General features: G+C 23.5%; 3 protein-coding genes across 5 annotated transcripts; 2 read left to right on the top strand and 1 right to left on the bottom strand.

Annotated features, from left to right (window-relative positions):
• Positions 1-1,015: 1,015 nt before the first annotated feature.
• Positions 1,016-5,093, bottom strand: LOC112591460 (probable Dol-P-Man:Man(7)GlcNAc(2)-PP-Dol alpha-1,6-mannosyltransferase). Of its 2 annotated transcripts, XM_025335296.1 has the most exons (8): positions 4,805-5,093; positions 3,975-4,107; positions 3,727-3,900; positions 3,132-3,285; positions 2,905-3,049; positions 2,120-2,346; positions 1,796-2,053; positions 1,016-1,465 (listed from the first exon to the last, which is right to left on the bottom strand). In XM_025335296.1, the coding sequence occupies exons 1-8, from the start codon at positions 4,928-4,930 to the stop codon at positions 1,099-1,101; spliced, it is 1,584 nt and encodes a 527-aa protein (XP_025191081.1). In that variant the 5' UTR covers positions 4,931-5,093; the 3' UTR covers positions 1,016-1,098. The 2 variants fall into 2 exon arrangements, with proteins under 2 accessions (XP_025191081.1, XP_025191080.1); XM_025335295.1 differs by having other exon boundaries at positions 1,796-2,346.
• Positions 5,094-6,942: 1,849 nt separating this feature from the next.
• LOC112591429 (52 kDa repressor of the inhibitor of the protein kinase-like) lies at positions 6,943-7,724 on the top strand (the record flags this gene model as incomplete). Its single annotated transcript, XM_025335244.1, has 1 exon — positions 6,943-7,724. A coding segment is annotated over one exon (747 nt), but the record flags the coding sequence as incomplete, so codon positions are not given.
• Positions 7,725-9,865: 2,141 nt separating this feature from the next.
• LOC112591437 (sorting nexin-14-like) lies at positions 9,866-15,178 on the top strand. Of its 2 annotated transcripts, XR_003114504.1 has the most exons (9): positions 9,866-10,179; positions 11,464-11,532; positions 11,822-11,999; positions 12,058-12,189; positions 12,299-12,498; positions 12,595-13,902; positions 14,024-14,364; positions 14,428-14,710; positions 15,113-15,178. XR_003114504.1 is itself a non-coding variant. In XM_025335254.1 (8 exons), the coding sequence occupies exons 1-8, from the start codon at positions 10,082-10,084 to the stop codon at positions 14,649-14,651; spliced, it is 2,550 nt and encodes an 849-aa protein (XP_025191039.1). In that variant the 5' UTR covers positions 9,866-10,081; the 3' UTR covers positions 14,652-14,779. The 2 variants fall into 2 exon arrangements, 1 of the variants encoding a protein (XP_025191039.1); XM_025335254.1 differs by lacking the exon at positions 15,113-15,178 and having other exon boundaries at positions 14,428-14,779.
• The last annotated feature ends 5,369 nt before the right edge of the window (positions 15,179-20,547 follow it).

Below are 20,547 nucleotides of genomic sequence, written 5' to 3'. Positions count from 1 at the left end.
GAGTTAAGACTTAAACTAAAAAAATATTTTTTATAATTTTTATTTTAATTTGACTAGGATTTTAAAGTATTAAACTTATCATTTTAAATTAGTTTGAAAATTACTTGAGTAATGTATACTTTGTACAGCTTGATATATTACATCATATTTAAAACAAAAAAGTATAATTTTAGCTTCATAATCCGAAACAAGTATGATATTAATAATATTTCAAAATGCAATGAACATTTTAAAAATTTTAAAATTTTCAACAACATTTATTTTATTGATTTAATTTAATTTTACTAAAATGATTAGCAAAAACAATATATCAGTTAATAATGGAACCGTTAAAGTATTCGAATTTTAAAAATTGACTGTAGAACAATTTTCAATTTTAATTTTAATACATGCAGTAGTCAGTGGTACAAATCATTTTATTTTTACTGGGGAAAATCTAGAAATTTATCAGCCAGCACAAATCCACCATCGTTAACTATTAACAAAAAATCAATTTTTTTTTTCCTTAGAACAATATCAGTTACATCAAGTTAAACAAAATTATTATAGTAGATACAATTTTGTAAGCCCCAACAAAATTATTTTCAGGAACAAGTGCCCCACTCCTTATAAGCAAAAATTTGTGCCACTGAATATGTGTATTTTATGTATTAATATACAATATTATATATAATACAATAGTTACATGAAATATTTAACAATAATAGTTTGTATATTTTATAGTCATTGATGATTTTTTTTTTTTTTTTTAATAAATTAGACAACTAATTTAAGATCAAGACTTGGATTAAAGAAATTAAAGAAGAATAATAGATTAAATGCTGACTATACATTTAATTTATAAACATATAGGTAATTTTACTTCAGTCTAACAATTATGAAATTATATTAAGGATAACACTTTCAAATGTAAGCCATAGAAAAAAATATGTTCATTTCATTTTAGAAACAAAATTTTAAAAAACTATTTTAGAAATTTTATAAAACAATTTGAATTGTTACACTTTAGTGGCATTTTATTTTTATTTTTACGAGGAAATATGATATTAGGTATAATAAGTTCATTACAGTTTGTTTTATTACGAACTGAATTTTAATTTATTTTTGTTTATGCTTATTTCTTTTAGTAGTTTTATCTATTAAATCTAAGTTTAAATCATTTTTTTTTTCTGAATGTTGTTCGTTTTTGAATTCTTCAACAATTTTCTTTATATTTTGCTTAACACCTGATTTAATATTATTTTTTTTTAACAAAAATATTTGTGTTTTAGTTTTGATTTTTAATGGTGGAAAAGTATTATAATTAAATGATACATGTGAAAATCCTTGTACTGTAGACATGACACTATGAGTATTTTTGTAATGCAGCATTTCTTCATTATCTCGGCTACTTGATCCAACAATTAAATGTGTGAAAGACATAAGCTCTTCACATCCAGGTTTCAGATTTTCTTTTTTACTATACCTATAAATAAAGTTAAAATTAATTAATTTAAAATGATATTTTGCAACGTAACTGTTTATTTATTAGGAATTAAATAAAATAAAAATTAATTTAAATGCTTAAAAGTGTTATACATGTAAACGAACATCATGAATTTAAATTTATTAATAATATAAATTAACTAAATTAATAGAATTAATTGAAATCTTTTAAGTTCAAAGTAAAATTAATTAATTTACATTTTGCAATAATATAATAATCGCGTTATTATTAATTCAGTTAATTACAAAAAAAAAAAAAAAAACAATTCAAAATATTCAAGGTAATATTACTTTGTGTTGTATTACTTACGTCCAATGATCACTGAGTTGTGTAAAACGAGTTACTCCAGTTTGTGCTGCATAATTGTCAATGTGTATACTATAATTAGCATCTAAATGATTGTTTTCAAATGTGTGTAATAGTGTCATTGCATGGCCTCCTGGATAATTTTTAATTGATGCACTCATTAGAAATATTGTAAAAACTAAATTCCCAATAATATGACCAGTACAGAATAAAAGTGCAAGTACATTTTTGAATCCTTTTGGTTTAAACCTAGTTTGCCATCTGTAAACAGTAAAAAAGTTAATCTTATTAACTAGATAGTAGTTTAGTTTTAACAGTTGAACATACACTTTATTGCAAATGGAAGCAGTAGATACGTTTAAAACTGGAATTATATAAATGATAAACCGAAGCTCTTTATGTGGTAGTATCGAATAAATCAGTACAAACATCAATGTCGGAATAAGAAGTCTTGTTACTCGAATATCGTATAACACACCAAATGGTATGAACAATAAAGAAAGTGCAACACCTCGTGGTATTGCTGAATAAAAGTACCATAAAAATGGTTTAGTCTAATTTTATATAATTAAGAAAAAATACATACATATTAAAAAATATAATTACTCATAAGTCATAAGCAATATTGATAAAAATAATGTCATCAAGTGTATCACCATAATAATACTTATTATTTTTCAAGTTATTATTATCAAATAGATTTTTTATTTAACTGAAATTGTTTATAAGTAACAGCAATAACTAATCACATAATAATAAATAATACAAGTATACAACTATAATTATCATTCATTTTTTGGTTGACTAATACATTACATTATTTTAATAAATTAAATCTATATAATATTTACAAGCTATTTTATTCTTACAATATATTATTTGAGTAACAATATTTAATCATAATTGTGAGCCATCATACTTATTATTATTTACCATATTATCTGAAATTCGACTGCTTTAGAACTCAATCATTATTTCATCTATCTGTTTCCAATATCCATATGATAAAGTTTTAAGAATATTTAAATTAAAATTTTTTTATATAATCTTTTAGTAAATGTTTTATTTAGCTGTTTTAAACATCTATTCACAAATAATTTTAAAAAGGATACACCCCATTCGCTGCTTTTATTGAGTACTGTATTAAACCATAAAACTTCTCCTTCAGGCCACACTAAGCGATCCCAAAATATAGAGTCAATGACAATACTTGTGGTCAAAACAGTTACAGCCGCCAAAAATCCAAGTTTTAATCCCCTAAAGAATAGAAATTTTAAATGCATTTAATTACATAAACTTAAATCTAAATCAATAAAGTAATAGTAACTGTAACACATACCGGAATAATTTAAGACGTTTATAAAACAATTCCATCAGTATAATAATACCAAGATAAATAACCAATTCTGAACGGAAAATTAAAACAGCAATCGCCGAACTCCATATTAATAAAGTATGTTTTCCTCTAATCCAAGAACTCAATGCTACCATTACTGTATCCCTAACAAAAAAACCAGTATAACTTAAAATTTTTCAACTAATATAATTTTGGCTTATATTAACACATTATGTATAAATGATTATTTAACCTATACTCTACAATTAAAAAATAAAACATGAAACAATACATTTTAAATATACTTCATTATTCTTTTCTTATTTTAATATTTAAAATTAATATAATATACTGATATAAATATCTATCAATATTGCTATAAATTATATGGGTAAAATAAACAAATGTTTAGATAATAAATAATAAGTAATTTAGAACTTTTTAAATCATTAACTCTTACTCATACAGTCGTATATAATCACATATGAATATCATAAACATTTTAAATATAATTTGTAAACTGTATTATGTAAATATGTGTAATACTGTAAATATAAATATTATAAAAAGATTTTACTTTTACCAAATAAATACTGACCTAAAGGAAATGCCATGATATTAGGGAGTGGACGACTTGAATAAAACATTAAATGGTATTGTGATGCTGTTAAGATTATAAACCAATTTCCAACACCATTTCCAAATACTTTTGAAATGCTTTTATTAAAGTATTTGATACTTGTAACTACTACAATACTTAACACTGCACGAACTGTAAATTAAAGTATTAATTATTTTTAACGTATATGTTTATATAAACAATAATAAATACTATGATAAGTTTACCTAATAATTGATTGAACATTTTATTGAACTGAAGATATTTAAAAACAATAGAAAATGGAAATGACAATATTGATATGAACAGTGGACCCAAAAATGTCCTTGGTACAACCCCAGGAAATTCTAAATGATCATACTGAAAAAAATAAATATTATTGTATTTGTAACATAATTGTTTAATAACATAGGTTTACTAAAATATTAATAAAGATAAATGTATATAAATATATAAATGTTCATATGATACAAAAAATATAAATTCACACTAAATCAAACAAATTGTATTTTAAATTCATATTGGAAAAATATTAACCTCTCATTAGAATATTAATCAATAAAAATATTTAATAATATAGGTTAACTCTTTTATAATCAAAAACATTGTAAAGAATAAAATTTTACTTACATCAAATTGTAAACAAGATTTTTCTCTTTTAATTTAATATTCTATTCAATTATTATTTTTTAGTTGTTAACATAGTCAAAATATTTTTTTAACTAAATTTTCTTTTCAATTTAAACTGGAGATAGTTTTTATTTTAAGAAAATATTTAATATAATATCAAATAGATTTATCATTCTCAATTTAACTAATAATTTTTAAAGTGTACCAGTCTATTTTAATTAAAAAATTTTAAAATATCTTTAAGAATTTTCAAATTAAAATAGATACAAAGATCTTTAGATTTTTTCCAATTATATGATACATCCTTGCCATAAAAAGCAAATAGGGGTTCTCAACTAGACAACTTAGCAATGAAATTTGGACGTGTAAACATTCGCACAGACGATCGTAAAGACTTTTTCGACAATAGAATTTTGTTAACACACACCTGGGATAAATTACTTTTCAAGTACAAAATGTCGTGCATTGCTTGTATGTTGAAACTTTCTTCGACTTTGGTGAACGGGCAGAGAACTAAATGCGTGGCCGAGACGACGTACAGTAATTTGTCCATGGCAATATATTTATATTTTGTTTACAACGATTGTGATAGATATGTTTATGTAAGCGTAAACGGCAAGACGATAACGAGCTCAAGAGCACAACAGTGCAATAAGTAATAACAATAAGAAATAGGCATACAAATTACAAAACCAGAAAGAAATTAATATTATAACTTTTTCTTTTATCAATATTTTGATACTGTTCAGATTCAGAAGATCGGAACTCATATTATCACTTATCAGTTTGTCGGCAAGCGTATGTTATCGGAATGGAAATGTCAAGGGGATTGTAAAATTTAGCCACTTATTTTGTCGGTGGGTAATGAGTAGGGACCCGATTTATATGTAAATGCATGTACGTATTGGAATAAGGTTTTTGAAATCTGATGAGAATTCTCATTAAAATAACACACGGTTTTACTTAAGAAATGCATATTTAATGCATTGTATTACTTATTATATAGTAGTTTGAAGTTTCATAGTGCAAATTATTATTGATAGCACATACCTATTACATTTTGTATTTTGTCGTATTTTCACGTTCACAGCCACATAATATCGATGAAATTACTATCGGTCGTTATTGCCAAAGACAAGATGATACGAGTATACTCATATACAACATAATATATGTATAATATATTAATATAGATTAACTTTTGTTTTAATTTTCTATTAACGTGGACTAATATTTTATAGATTGAAGGTAATGAACGTTAAATTGCGAAAATGACGAAATACAAATACTTTTATATACTTTTAAAACATTTTTATACCATTTTTAATACTTAATTAATTAATTCTTATTTTTTACATAATTTTAATTAAAATATTTTCGATTCAATTTTTAGTGACTATACCTTAATAATAATAATGTATATTTATTGTAAATGCTACAGCATATTACAGCATTTTTAGAAACATATTGTGAGGATTTTTTGTGCATATAAATCCTGTCCTTAGTCATTATATTTATAATTTATAATTTTACCATGATTGGAGAACAATTCAAGATTTTGAGAGAAACGATAAATGCATTTGTTGACTCTCTCTCTCGTCTACTTATACATTTAAATTTGCTATCGTATAATGTAAACAACAGTAAATATAATTTTATAACATATCATTATATAACTATATATTAAGTAAGTATAAGTTATGATAATATATTTTAGCAAGCAAATTATTGATAAAAATAGATCAGACCGGCGAAGCAATATATTATGCTAACTTCTAGGGTGACGTATATTCTTTTTATTTAATAACGCCACACGCGCAGATTCGAGACAATTCGATGTTGCTGTGAAATTAACAATATAAATTTAATAATTATTTCTGTCGATTTTTATTCGACACGTCGTTGTGTGATAAAATACGCGATGAATGCTCTGTAAAAATACAGCGAAGCGTGACTCGGCAACATGAGACCCTGGTTATTTCGGACGGAAAAACAATCGACATTATAGTCTGTGCACAGTCGCCATTTTTATTTGCGATGATTTAAAATCACGTTACATTTAGCAAATAACATATTAAGTTATAATTTGCATAAATTTAATTAATAAATATTGACGTGAACCGGTAAATAAGTAGTCAGTTGAGCTTAAAACCTAATTTAGGTAAACAATTCGCATATAATTTAAAAGTTTACCTACAATAAAACTTAATGTATTTTGCATATTTTACGGTTTTATCTATTAAATGCATATTTAATGCCAGTAGGGTAAATTGCATTTGCACCACCACATCTGAGATATTTTGATGCTAATGTATGTTTTTGCACCACCAAAAAATCATTAAAATAAAATTTATATACCTTTAATATTATTTTTAATTTTGTACTATCTTTTTGTATAATATATACATAAATACAGGGCGCTGCCAGGGTTTTGGTGTTCAAACTCGAAAAATAAAATAATTGTTAATAAAGTTTTACATAATATTATAATATATAATATATTATAATGTATATAATATGTAATATATATATATATATATATATATATATATATATATAATATATTTAACTGCTGCATGTGATCATGTTCAAAATATAATTGATGCTCTTAGTAACCTTCGTGAAAACAGTGATTCCAATTTTAAATTAATATATGATAAATGTAATCAAATACTTATTGATGTAGGTAGTGAAGTGACAATTCCTCGCTGTGTAAAAAAACAAACAAACCGGGATAATACTCCTTCACAATCGCCTGAAGAGTATTACAGACGCACAATATTTAATTCATTTTTAGACCATACCATTGTTCATTTATCAGACCGTTTTATAAAACATAAACAAATAATAACCGACTTAGAAAAATTAATTCCAAGTCGTATTAATGTAAATTCACTAGATCTATCAAAAGATACTATAATCTTTTATGAAAGTTTATTGCCAGATTCTACAGTATTTAATGAAGAATTCTCCACATGGAAATTAAAATGGTTAAAAGATAACATTGAAAAAAAACCTTCAAATGCAGTAGAGTCTTTATTAGAATGTGATGAAAGATTTTTCCCAAATATAAGAAAACTGTTGGAAATATTAGCAACTTTACCCGTGTCTACGGCAACTGCAGAAAGAACCTTTTCTACTTTACGGCGTCTCAAAACATATCTGCGCAACACAACTGGCGAAGATCGGTTAACTGGGTTAGCTCTTCTTTCAATTCAAAAAGAAATTAACGTTGATCCTAATGAAGTGGTGAGAAGGTTCGCTTTAATTCCTCGAAGACAAGGATTTTTTTTTATATTATCTAATAACTAATTATATATATATATATCGAAAAATTATTTAAAATGTATTTTAATGTATTATAAATTATTATGTATTATTATTATTATTTTTTTTAATATTACTATTGAATAATATGACTCGATCTGACATATGTATGTTGTTTGAATATTGTATATATGGCCAATTAATATCTATTATCTAGTAAAATAAATACACTTATACTCTTAAAATAGGTACGTGTTAGTAAAAATATTGAACCCCCCCCCGAAAAAAATTTCTAGGCACGCCCCTGCATAAATAGGTACAAAATTGTAATTTTCGTGCATGAATTCATCAATTAAATTATTATTCATATCTATATTCTAAAATTTTGTAACCGCCATAGATAATTAGATTATTATTTATGGTAACCACAGAATTTCTGTGGTTACCAAATAAATAATTATAAATAATTCAATGTTTATTTATTATTTAAACAAATATATGGGAAAATATATAATTTATTAGGAAGGGTTTTATTTAAGAAGTTGGATTATAGGTGTTTTGGAAGTTATAGATTGAGGATATTGCCTCTGCACCACCAGAAATTGGGTTCAATTTACGCCACTGTTTAATGCATATTAGTAGTTTCATACTGCATATTATTATTTATAGCACATAAATATATTTTTCGTCGTATTTTCACGTCTACAGCCACATAATATCAATGAAGTTACGTCCGGTCGTTATTGCCAAAAATAAAATAATATACTCATTTGTAATATATACGTATAATATATTAATATAGATCAGTTTTTGTTTTAATTTTTTATTAATGTGGACTAATATATTTTTATAGATTGAAGAAAAAGAATGCTAAATTGCGAAGATGACGAAATATTTTTATATACTTTCAAAACATTTTTATACCATTTTTAATACTTTATTTTTTTGTATTCAATTTTTATAATTTATTTTAATGAATATTTAATAATAATAATTAATAATGTATATTTATTGTAGTACATTACAACATTTTTAGAAACATATTTTTGTGCGTATAAATCCAGTCATTAGTAATGAACCATAGTCCATAACTACACGTCGTTTTTCGGCGTACTTAATTTTAATACTTTCAGTTTTATAACTATAGGGCTCAGATGTTATTGCATTTGCAACATTTTTTTCTATTGTTCGGATTTGTTATGAAGTAGGTTATAAATTTATTTCAAACAAATACAAATTAATATCTAAAAAATGTTAAGTGCAACTTTTTACAATTATTGACTTTTTTAAAATTTTATTGCAATTTTGTTGATTTTTGTTACTTTAAATACAATAAAAGAATTAATCGTTCCACTCAGAAAAAACATTGTTGTGTATAATTTTATTACGTCGTATGACGAAATTCTAAGTTTTTATTTTTTTATTATTAATAGATATTAGATATTAAAAATCGTTTTTGGTATTCAAAATCTTAAAAACTTGTGAATCATTTTGTTTCAAAAATTCATAAGATACCTATTCAATTTAAATAATAAATACCTTAAATACCTATCTAGGTACCTATATCACCAAACAAGCTTTAAAATGTCTTTCACGAGTTACTTATTACATCGATTATAAAAATTGTATTTAATATTGTAATAAGCATTGAAGTTCAAATGTTGTTCGCCTCCTTCGTTTTAAAACGATTTTTTTTATTGTTATAAAAATTAAATAAATAAGTAATTTTAATTTAATTTTAGATCATCGTTGATATTCAACTGTTCGATTCCTTCCATAGACTATATAAGTTCTAATCATCTTACCTTCAAAAAAATATAAAATATCCAAAGCTATTAGTCTGCGGGTACCATTTATAAAAAAAAAAAAAAAATGTCAATGTAAAACATAATACCTACATATTACAATAGGTAATTTATTGTGATATTATAAAATATTCAATCGACGCCGACTGCCGTGCATACTATTATAATGAACGATTTTTAAAGAATATAATATAATATAATGTACCCATATTAAAATAATATGTATAATGTATATATACACACTGCATATTATTATGGTATATCGATCGTATAACCATATATACTTACGAGCCGCGCCCGTTATTCAGTTTCATATATATATATATATATATATTTCGAAGTACGAGCACGCCCGATGATAAAAATGTAATCACTGTCACCGTTGATAAGATAACGCACAAATTCGTAACAAATCACTGGCTCATTACAATAAATATTATATTATTTTACATTTACGCGTGTAACACAATACCAGAGTGTTATTATACCGTCGTCAAAATAATTGTCGTTAGTTGTAAATAATTAGATAATCGACAATGACTAATGTCGTAGTCGACCTATTCGTGTTTTATGGCCCATAGTTGGTTTCCTACATTCCTACACGTCGCTTTGGGTGTTTGTTATGGAGCAAAATGAAAGACATCCTCGACCTGTTGACAGATGACAGGATTGTTTACTATGGCGTAGTGACCATTAGCTGTGTACTTCTGTTCAATCTGTTTGTTTGGGGGTAAGTCACGAACGCTTCAATGCACAACTCCATTGTGACTACGCAATATGTTAGGAGTTTTAAAAAGTATTTCATTCAATTTATAGGTACCTGCAAATTTTGTTCATTTGTTTTTTACTCATTTTTTTTTTTTGAACTGATTATTAGAGCATATTCTAATCTTTATAATACTGTTATTTATTTTAGAAAATATTCTTTAATCTTTAGTTTATGTTTATCACGTTACTTCAAAATATAGTAGGTTTATAAAACACTATGTAAAAATTAAATATTGCATCGGCTGTCAGCACTACTTTACATGCATTGCATGCATTTACTTCTTTACTGTTTTTTATCAATTGATAAATAATTTTTTTTTCCTAAAAGAATATCATAACAAATGGTGTTTTCTTTTTCTGACTTACGTGCAACTCAGTAAATTTAAGTGCAACAAAACCAATATTGTGTTAGTTTGATATTAGAGTAAAATTATTGTTTAAAATTAAGTTAAGAGCATAATAATTGTTTTTATTTTACTTTTTTATAATATTTCAATTATAATTAATGCTCATAAATTCCAGAAGAATTTTAATCTTATAAAACACAGATAGTGTTCTTAACTTTGAATAAATAAATTTATTCTAATGTTAAAGTTAACATAATAAAAGTTTGTTGAATAAATATTTACTTTTTTTAATGTAAGTTAGAAAGAAAAAAATAGTGTGATTAAATCTTAACATACCGTGTTATCTAAATTGTGATAATTAAAATTGTCTGCATATAATTTTACATATGTTTGCAATATAATTAATTATAAGGCAAGGCAATTTTTTACCTATTTACCATCATTAATGTATTAACATTTAATAAATTCATTGTTATAACTATAAATGTAGAATAGTACATATCAACAAGTTTTTCAATCATTTTTACTGCAACAGGTACTTCTAGTTTAATTTCAAAATTAAAAAATAATTACAAATTATTTGCTTATAAGTTAGAATTATTATAACAATATAGGTTATTTATACATATTTAGATGATAAACAACGGTTATATATTTTAGGTATCATATTACAATACAAGGAATTAGTAGTTAATTTTTACTTGCGTTTTTAATATTGATAAAAAAATTAATTTTATTATCAAATTTTGACTATTTAGTTTAAAAATAAATTTCTTTTCTATTATTGGTAGTCATACTATATATAATAAATAGTTTACATTGCTTGCTAATATTAAAATGTTATTATTTTTGTTATTGAACTTGATTTTTATTAAATATTTTATTCTTATATTGTCTAGATGTTTGAGTTTCATTATTGTTATTATTGCAATTGGTTGTGGATATTACATGTTTGATTATGCCTTTAAGTAAGTTCAATTTATAATTTGTTTTACTAACTATAGTCTATTCGGAATGAAATCGTAGCTCGGCGGCGACCAGTTTTTGTTCGCGACGGTCAGATGCTTTTCCCACTACGAAAGCTCGTAAGACTAGCGCTGTGGAACAAAGCCATGCCCATGTACAGAAATTGGCCGCCGAAGTACGAACTCATTCCGAATAAACTACTTGCAACTTTAAAATATTAAAATTTATTTATGGTTCCCTAATAACCTGATATATTTTAAAATATTTTTCATAATTTTATTTATTTTACAGAAACCAAAATTTAAATACCAGTTTTGTGTCAAAGAATAAATTTGATAAGACTTATAAATATAAATGTAATAATTGCAAAAACTGTAATTCATGTGACCTACATTTAAAATGTCTAAATCAAGAAACACCATGGAAAGGATTATTAATACCAGAACAAATTGACTCTTCAATAGATAAAGTAAATTAATTTTACAGTAAATAATTTTATATTTAATTATATTTATTATTATTTTTAGTTATTATCAAAAATCATAAAGGTATATGTAGAAAGTTGGTATGAAAATATTTCAAATGACCCACATTTTGTAAAAGAAATTAAGCAAGTTATACGATTTGCAACAAGTGTATTGCTTAAAAGATTATTACAAGTTAGTAAAATAGTTATAAAAATTAACATTAAATTAATATTTAAATAAAGATATGTAATATTATTTTACTGTAATGAACAAATTATTTACTTGTAATTAAATATTTCAGTTGAATTTAGAAGATATTGTGCTGTGTAAAGTAATTCCAATATGTTTATCACATATAAGACACTGCCAACAAATGGAAAAGGGTGAAAAAATTTCATATCATTATGCTGTCAGTAATCGCAAAGTTGAGATTTTGTATCTTAAAAAAGTATCTTCGAGTTTATTGCCATTTTTAACACGACAAACCGATCTTCAATGCATGTATGAATATAATTCATATTATTATATTTTATTTAAACATAATTTATTTTTAAACATTAACTTCATCATATCTTACTGACTAAATTTACTTTACAGGATATTTTATACTTTAGTGCGAGAACTTCTTTCACTTTGGGTATTATTACCAATATCAGATGTAATATGTAGTCCGGCCAACATTAATATTGTTTGGTCAAAATTATCCAAATCATCAGTTATTAATTCAACAACTACAATATGCAAAGATGAACAAGTTGAATTTTTATCAAAATTTATTGGTGAAAATCAACATGATACCATACAACTTGAAATGCGTAGTATATTCAAAGACCCGACAATTTTATCTGCATTTACAGTTTTTTTGAAACGAAAAGGTGCTGTGCATTTGTTGCAATTCTGTTTAGATGTTGATCAGTTTAATAAGCGCATGTTAAGACCAGAAATTTCATCTCAAGAACTTGATATGCTCTATCGAGATGCTTGGGATATATTTTCTGTATATTTTAGTTCTCATTCACCAGATTGCATAAGCTTTGATCCTGAGCTAGTAAGTCAACTAAGAAAAGTTTTATCCAAAGATGTTATTAAACTTCAAAATTCAAAACCACTATACCAAGCTTATGAACAAACATATTCTACCTTACAAAATACTTACTGGGTAGAGTTTCATAATTCTGATGAATATTTTTCTTGGATATGTGGACCACGTAATATTCCAGATATTAGTTCATCAAAAGAATCTTTGTCGAATAATGAAAAAAAAAATAATGCTTCTAAGCTAAGTCGCAAATTAAATAGGATTAAAGGAGCTATGAAGTCAAGTACTATACATGATGGTCAATTTGATTCTTTATCTTCTGAATGTGATCCAGAATATGGAGAAGATTTATCTGTTGATAATGAAATCATTAATAGTGAAAGAGATTTAAGCACTTGGAAGGTAACTGATGTTACATCAGCTATGAAATTAGAATCTGGATCCAATGGTGGTCAATCATTGGTATTTTTTATTACAGTAGAGACAGTTAAAAATGATTCAATCAAACAATGGTGTGTAGAAAGAAGACTTGCTGACTTTTATACTTTAAAATCAAAACTTACTGAATTCCATGGAGTATTTGTGGATGCTCGATTACCTTCAAGAAGAATTTTATTACAAAAAACAGAAAATAATGATATTTATGTGCAGTTTCTCAATCAACTGCTACAAAAACCTGAACTTAAGGGATCTGATTTATTGCATATGTTTTTAACATCCATGGACAATTTTGAAGATTCTGAATCAGCCATTGGGAGATTGTTGAGGAAATCTATGCCAATGGCTTTAAGAAAAGAACGTGGACAAAATTTAGAATCATTCATTTCTGTATTTATGGCTTCAGTTGAAACAAAATTAAAACAAAGGTATAAATAAAATATATTTTATAATTAATAATAAATTAATTTTTAATTCTGATATAGTATATATAATTGTTTTAATGAATCTAAATTTAACATTTCATAATACATCTGCTTTGAATTACAGGTATGAGTGGAAAGATTTAAGTGAAAATCTTCTCGAAAAAAAATTTAAAATCGCTGAAAATCCAATTTTTGGTAATAACTTAAATATAATTGAAGATGAAAACCAAACACCTTTAGAAGAAATATCAAATCAAATAAAATTTCCCTGTGGTCCAATTAACTGCATTATTTTTTTTGGAGTACATGTATACAATATGTCAAATTCTGTTGTTCAATTAATTTTGGCCATACAATCTATGTGTGGTAATATTGTTGATTCTATTATACAACGCTACATCAGTCTTCGTATTGTAAAATCAATTACACCTTCTAAAATATCAAACTTAATTGAACTGCTAGAAAGTATGAAGACATTTTTTTAATGTATTAACATTTATAAATTCAATATTATTTTTATTTTTATAGATCTTCTATTTCCTGGAGATGATGCACCACAAAAGACTGATCATCAAATTTCAGTTGAACATTTAAATTTATTGAATAATTCAGTTTTTTCTCCACTGCTTATGTGTTTGTTTCATTGTACACAAAATTCAGTGATGAATAAACAATTATTCTATAGACTTTTAGATGTTTTACTAGCAGAAATGTTTCCAGAACTACGAACACAACTTAACGAACAATCATGATGATAAAATTTCATTGCTGTGATAATATTGAGTGATACATTCCTTAATATCAAAATAAGGTATTTAATTTAGATGCTTTATAGTTGTTTAATTTATTTAAAAACCTAATTACTTGAAAATTCCATGCTTGTTTGACTAAACTATTGTTTTGATTTATTTATAAATAAATGTATAGAATTTTTTTTTAAATGAAATAAATAAAAAATAAAAGTTTTATTCTATTGATGAAAAATGATCGATTTAATTTTGAAAGATTAAAATTCATTGCAAAACATGTATTTTAAAAATAATATTACCATTAGTGCATACTATATTAGTATATTTAATGATAAAAATTAACAATAATAGTTTATACATTTAAAATAATTTTTAATACTTTTTTTTAAATAGAAATGATAGGGAATAATGCTAAAAAATGTATAATATTAATCCAGCAATTTTTTGTGATTTTTTTATTTCAGTATTAAAAAAATAAAATATAAAATTAAATAAGTACATGATAGCCGATAGTTTTGAATAAAGCTCACAAAGCATTAGTTTACTGTTCCAAATTTATTTGATTTAGTGTTATCTAATGTATGTATGTATATAAATATTTAATTTTAGTCAGACAACTTATTACTTAATCATTGTTATCATTGTAGATTAATATCAATAGCTTATGAACACTATTCTTGTAGGTTGATACAGTTTAATTATTTATATATATATATGTTAATTGTTAAAAATATATTACAAATATTTAAAGAATAAATTAAAATTAATATATTTAAGTGAAGACAACAGTTTTTAAGTCTTATTCTAACTAAGCAAGAGAGGAAGTTTTTACTTAAGTACCTATTTGCCAAAAATAAACTTATTTTTCAAAGCCTTTTTACTTTAAAATTTATCTACATAAATAAAACAATATTTCAAAAATATAATAGTGCTAATAATCGTTTTCCCTTTAGTTAATTGAAATTTATAGTTTTAAACTAGGTTAAATATTTCAATATATACCAAAGACATTTTCAGCAGTTAATTATTGTTTAAATACATATGTTCCTAAACTTAATATCATTTATTTAAATATGGCTTTAAAAACATTTTCCTAATTGATAAACTTATTCTATACTAAAAAAATATAGTATGATTTATAATTAGAATAAATATTTTTATTAGATAATGGCATGAGGTTTTAGTTTTTGACAAATAATTGATTTATTTTTTTATAAAATAGTATTTTAAAATGAATTAAAAATAATTATCCAGTTTATTTGAATGTTATTATGTCACATGAATTATATCTTGATAAGCATAAAGTGGTTGTATTATTTAAGAATAATTGTAATATTAGAAATATTTATAAATATTAATATCTATTTATAAAATAAAATTTTTTTCAATATTATTTTAAGTAAAAACAAAAAAATAAATAGTTAATTTTCAATACCAATCCACTATCTATTTCAATAATATTTATTATTAAATGATACCTGTATAAAATAATTTGAATTTGAATAAAAACAGTAGGTAATAATAATGACCATCACGTATTATAATATCAATTTTATTCTTTTGTATCTTTAAAAATTAGAATGCATTAAAAAAAAATCTTCAGTTTATTTTGTTTTGTTCAGTTACCAAAATATTTGTTTTGAATTATAATAAATTATAATTTTATAAAATATACTAATACTTACTATTAATTTAATAAAATGAAATAAATAAATAAACTTAACCACTGAAATATAAATTAATATTGATATATTTTTGTACTGCTCACAATATTTTTAAGATGTATATTATAGAGTAAAATATTGTTTTAAGTATTTCTCGCGCAAAACACTAATTATAATTTTAGTCATATCTAAAATGTAAAAAATATAAACTCATGTTTAATTATTGTATTATGTGATTCCTAAGATAATAACTTGTTTTATAAAACGTGAACAAAAATTTAATGTAATTCAAGCATTATACATATTGTGGGGATATACTCACTTAAACGACTTATAATTTTCTGAATAGCATAGGGAACATAATATTGAGTCCACCTTCTTTCAAAGAGTCTTATCGCTTCAAAAATTTCAATAACCTCACTTTTTAAATGGAATTATAATATATACATCTGTGGACCATGTAAATTTTAATCAAAGTATTGGCCACTTTACTTGCCTCAAAAATTCAACCAAATGTCCTCCTATGCTCAACAGTTATTTTAAAATATGTGAATAATCATCTTGCTTTTAAATATTACTATTCATTTTAGTTAAGACTAAGTACAGTCATTTAAATAATAAGTAGTAATCAATTTTTTATAATATTTCATAAGTGATCAAATTACTGATTCAATATTCTGCTATATTCAGTGTTTACATAATAGAACTTCTATCTGTAATAACTCAAGGTGATGTAGAGTTGCTTGCGATTGTTTTTATCTAGTATTAACTACCTGTAGATTTAATGGCATACTTATGTAAATCATTATTTAACATAGATAAAATGATTGATAATACTTATAACTAAAAAAAAAGTAATATTATAAAATGTATTATTTATTTATTTATTTTTTTAATTGAAAATTAGTTTGTTTATAATTTGGTATCAAACATTCATTTCACATTATTTCATAATTATTTATTTATTCATTTATTTATTTATTTTTTGTATTATTGTTTTAGTTTGATTTACTGCTAAATTAATATAAAATAATTATTTAAAAGTTAATTAAAATTTGTCAATTTAATTTAGTATTTCAAGTCAGCAAATGTGTCAATTATAGCTTGTATTAATTATTTAAATTAAATACATAAAAAAATTTAATTATTAATTATTAATTATTTTTTTTTTTTACAATGTATAATTATGGTTTGTTTCTTGAAAGTGTTAATACCTATAGCAATTCAGTTAAAATTATTTATATTTATGAAAATCTGATTCTTTTAAAAAATGTATTAACTTAATTTGGATTATCTTTAAGAACTTAAAAACACAAAATAATATCATTAAAAACCAGAATTATATGCATTAAAAATGTAGTAAATATGCAAAGAAAATGGATCAAAAAATGTTAATTAATAAAATTACTTCAATATAAAAGAAGTCATTATCTTTTTTTTAGTAACAAACTTAAATCAATTAAATAAAGCTGATTTTAAATAAAAGAACAATAGAATAATTAAAACAATTCTTACCAAATAATGATTGAACAGTTCAAATTTTTTATTTAGATAACTAACAAATACTCATTTATCTATAATTTTGAGAAATTAATTTTTAATAATTTTGCTTATCAATATTTTTTATACTTTAATTATTAGAACTTAATAATTTTAATCCAATAAATTAAAAAAAATAAATATTTTAATTTAATGAAGTAAATATATCAAATTTTTTTCCTTTTTCAATGGAAAAGCTTGTCACTTTTTTAAAATTTTTTAAGATTCATACTCCTAAAAGTCTAAACCAATGATATTTATTTTGATTTATGATTTTATTATACTATTAAAAATAAAATTAAAAATTATTAAACATCCAAATTAATATTGAAAATAAATGAAAATTCACAAAAATCTCTTTCATATTTAGACCATTGCTCAACGTGTAAAACCTTAAAAACTCAATAAAAGTTATTGTCATTAAAAAACTTCTTGAATATTGTACAATTTAGATACCTAGATGAATTCAATCAAATAATGACTATGTATATAATAATTACCAACATGATTTGATAAAAATTTAATTAAACTTGAAGCTCATGTTTTCTATGATATTTTAAAAGCCAGAGCAAATTCACGATAATGATTTTTTAATATGCTATTCTAAAATGGCTTCAAATATCAATTCTTTTCTATGTTGATTTAATTGAATTAAAGATTTAAGATTAATATTGTCTATGCGCCGTTATTAAATTAAACATATAATTTGTATTATTTTAGTTAACATCATTTTTTATTTTCAAAAGTTAAATTGAAAAAAAAGCAATTTTTGTATTTACCCAAAAAAAAAGTTTGGATATTTATGTTCATTGATTTATCATGAACAAGATGTCAAGATGTTAACAAAAAATTTAAATCAAATGTTTTCATAATCATAAATCAAACACTTGAGTTTTATTATAATCTATGTTACCTATAGTCAACTTAACAAATTGTTTAAAATAATCATACAAGCTTTAATATTTTAATTTTCTTTGAAAATGTTAAAATTATATTGCTGATTTTTTGATTTTTGTTTTTGTTTTTTTGTTTTTTTTTTTTTTTTTTGTTTTGTTTGTTTATGGTTATTTGGCATAGTTAATTATACATTTAGATATATTAATAAGAAAAATAAACTATAGTATTATTACTGAAATTATTTTTTTGCATTTTATTATTACTCTCATTTAATTTCCGCACTATGAAATATTATTTTAATTAATTATTGTGTTATTATTTATAAAAATGCTAAGACTAATTATTAATTATTTCTTATTACTATAGTTTACAATATGTAACACTATGCTATCATATATTTTATTTATATGGAAGCAAACTATAATTAAGTATTATAATTTTTAAGTTAAATATTATATTATATTGTATATTGGGCTATTCGATAATAATACATATAAATGTAAAACATGTACAACTCATAGTTACCATTTCAAAACAACATTTATGATGTAATTTATTCATTTTGTAGATTATTTAATGCTAAACAAATCCATTATAATAATTATAGACCCAAGTGATATAATATTCTATATTTATATATTATAATACCATATACATATTATGTAATAACTGTATGCGAATAAACTTAATATATAATATTATGTATACATATGATGTGTTGTAATTAAACGGCGCATTAATAAGTATTTCGTTATTCTTGTACAATATATACAATTTAAATACCTCTCACTCATCGTTATTTCTCGATAACGATAAAACGTAGCATTTGAAATTTGAAATAGTGTTTTCTCTGACGCTCTAAACGTTTAATGAGAAGGGATTTAAAAATATCCCATTTCAAAGATGGGTTCACAGAGAAATTTTGTTTTGGAAAACGGGAATCTTATACTGGTTAAGTACCTACAGTAAATAAAATCGTTACCTATATACTTACTGCACAGCTTTAGAAAATTGATTTTTTTGCAACTGTAATAAAACAATCTAATTTATTTTATTTTATTTATGTAGCGTATCACAGATGGAAAGTGTTCAAATTGTAATTAGTTAGTTATGATTTATAAACGATAACCGAAATGAGTGAAATATAATATTACATGAGACACGTGTTTGCGACTATTTATCTGGAAAAGGCTTTGAAATTAATGAACTGATTTTAGCAGGGTTTTTATTGGTATTATATTGCTCGGTAAATAAAATAGTTATATGATTAGATATTATTTTATAACTGTATTTTGTATTTAGTGAAAACAACCCTTATAAATATTTTAAAAATCTGTTCGGTTAGGTCACAAGCAACGTTTTTCAATGTCATATCTTTCGTTATGTTGGATTTTTGGTCATGATCTCTTTGCCCACATTAAATAAAATTATTAGGTATTAGTTTAGGAAAAATTTATAGATATATACGTCTAAATTTTCGAAAAAAAAGTTTTTAAAATACTTTATGCTGAAAGTATTATAAAACTATTTGAATTCTTTCATTTAAATATTTCACAACAGTACAACAAGTGCTCGTAGGGGGATATTTAGGTATGTGCAAAAAAAATTGCAGAGTGTAACGTACGGTGTAGGTACACTTCAACACTTGCGACAAAATATTTAAGCGTTAACATTCGATCATTTTTATCAATTATTTTTCACATTCGTTCTATAACGCAACTTAACATACAAGCAATATTCACGTGTATAGGTAGGTACCTATTACCTCAAAATGAAACAGCAATATTTTTGTTTCTTTA

Source organism: Melanaphis sacchari, unplaced genomic scaffold (assembly GCF_002803265.2).
Source record: "Melanaphis sacchari strain LSU unplaced genomic scaffold, SCAv2.0 Contig134_pilon_pilon, whole genome shotgun sequence".
NCBI classification, from domain to species: Eukaryota; Metazoa; Arthropoda; class Insecta; order Hemiptera; family Aphididae; genus Melanaphis; species Melanaphis sacchari.
Note: the sequence above shows the minus strand (reverse complement) of the source record. Positions and strands in the feature narration are given on the sequence as shown.

Bases quoted from the DNA above. Each gene is read 5' to 3' on its own strand.
- LOC112591437 (XM_025335254.1), top strand. From the start codon at position 10,082: ATGAAAGACATCCTCGACCTGTTGACAGATGACAGGATTGTTTACTAT. The intron at 11,533-11,821 runs GTAAGTTCAATT...TTTATTTTACAG, and splicing joins ATGTTTGATTATGCCTTTAA to AAACCAAAATTTAAATACCA. The intron at 12,190-12,298 runs GTTAGTAAAATA...TAAATATTTCAG, and splicing joins TGCTTAAAAGATTATTACAA to TTGAATTTAGAAGATATTGT.
- LOC112591460 (XM_025335295.1), bottom strand. From the start codon at position 4,930: ATGGACAAATTACTGTACGTCGTCTCGGCCACGCATTTAGTTCTCTGC. The intron at 4,108-4,804 runs GTGTGTGTTAAC...TATTTTTTTCAG, and splicing joins TGAAAAGTAATTTATCCCAG to TATGATCATTTAGAATTTCC. The intron at 2,347-2,904 runs GTATCCTTTTTA...ATATAAAATTAG, and splicing joins ATAAAAGCAGCGAATGGGGT to ACTAAACCATTTTTATGGTA.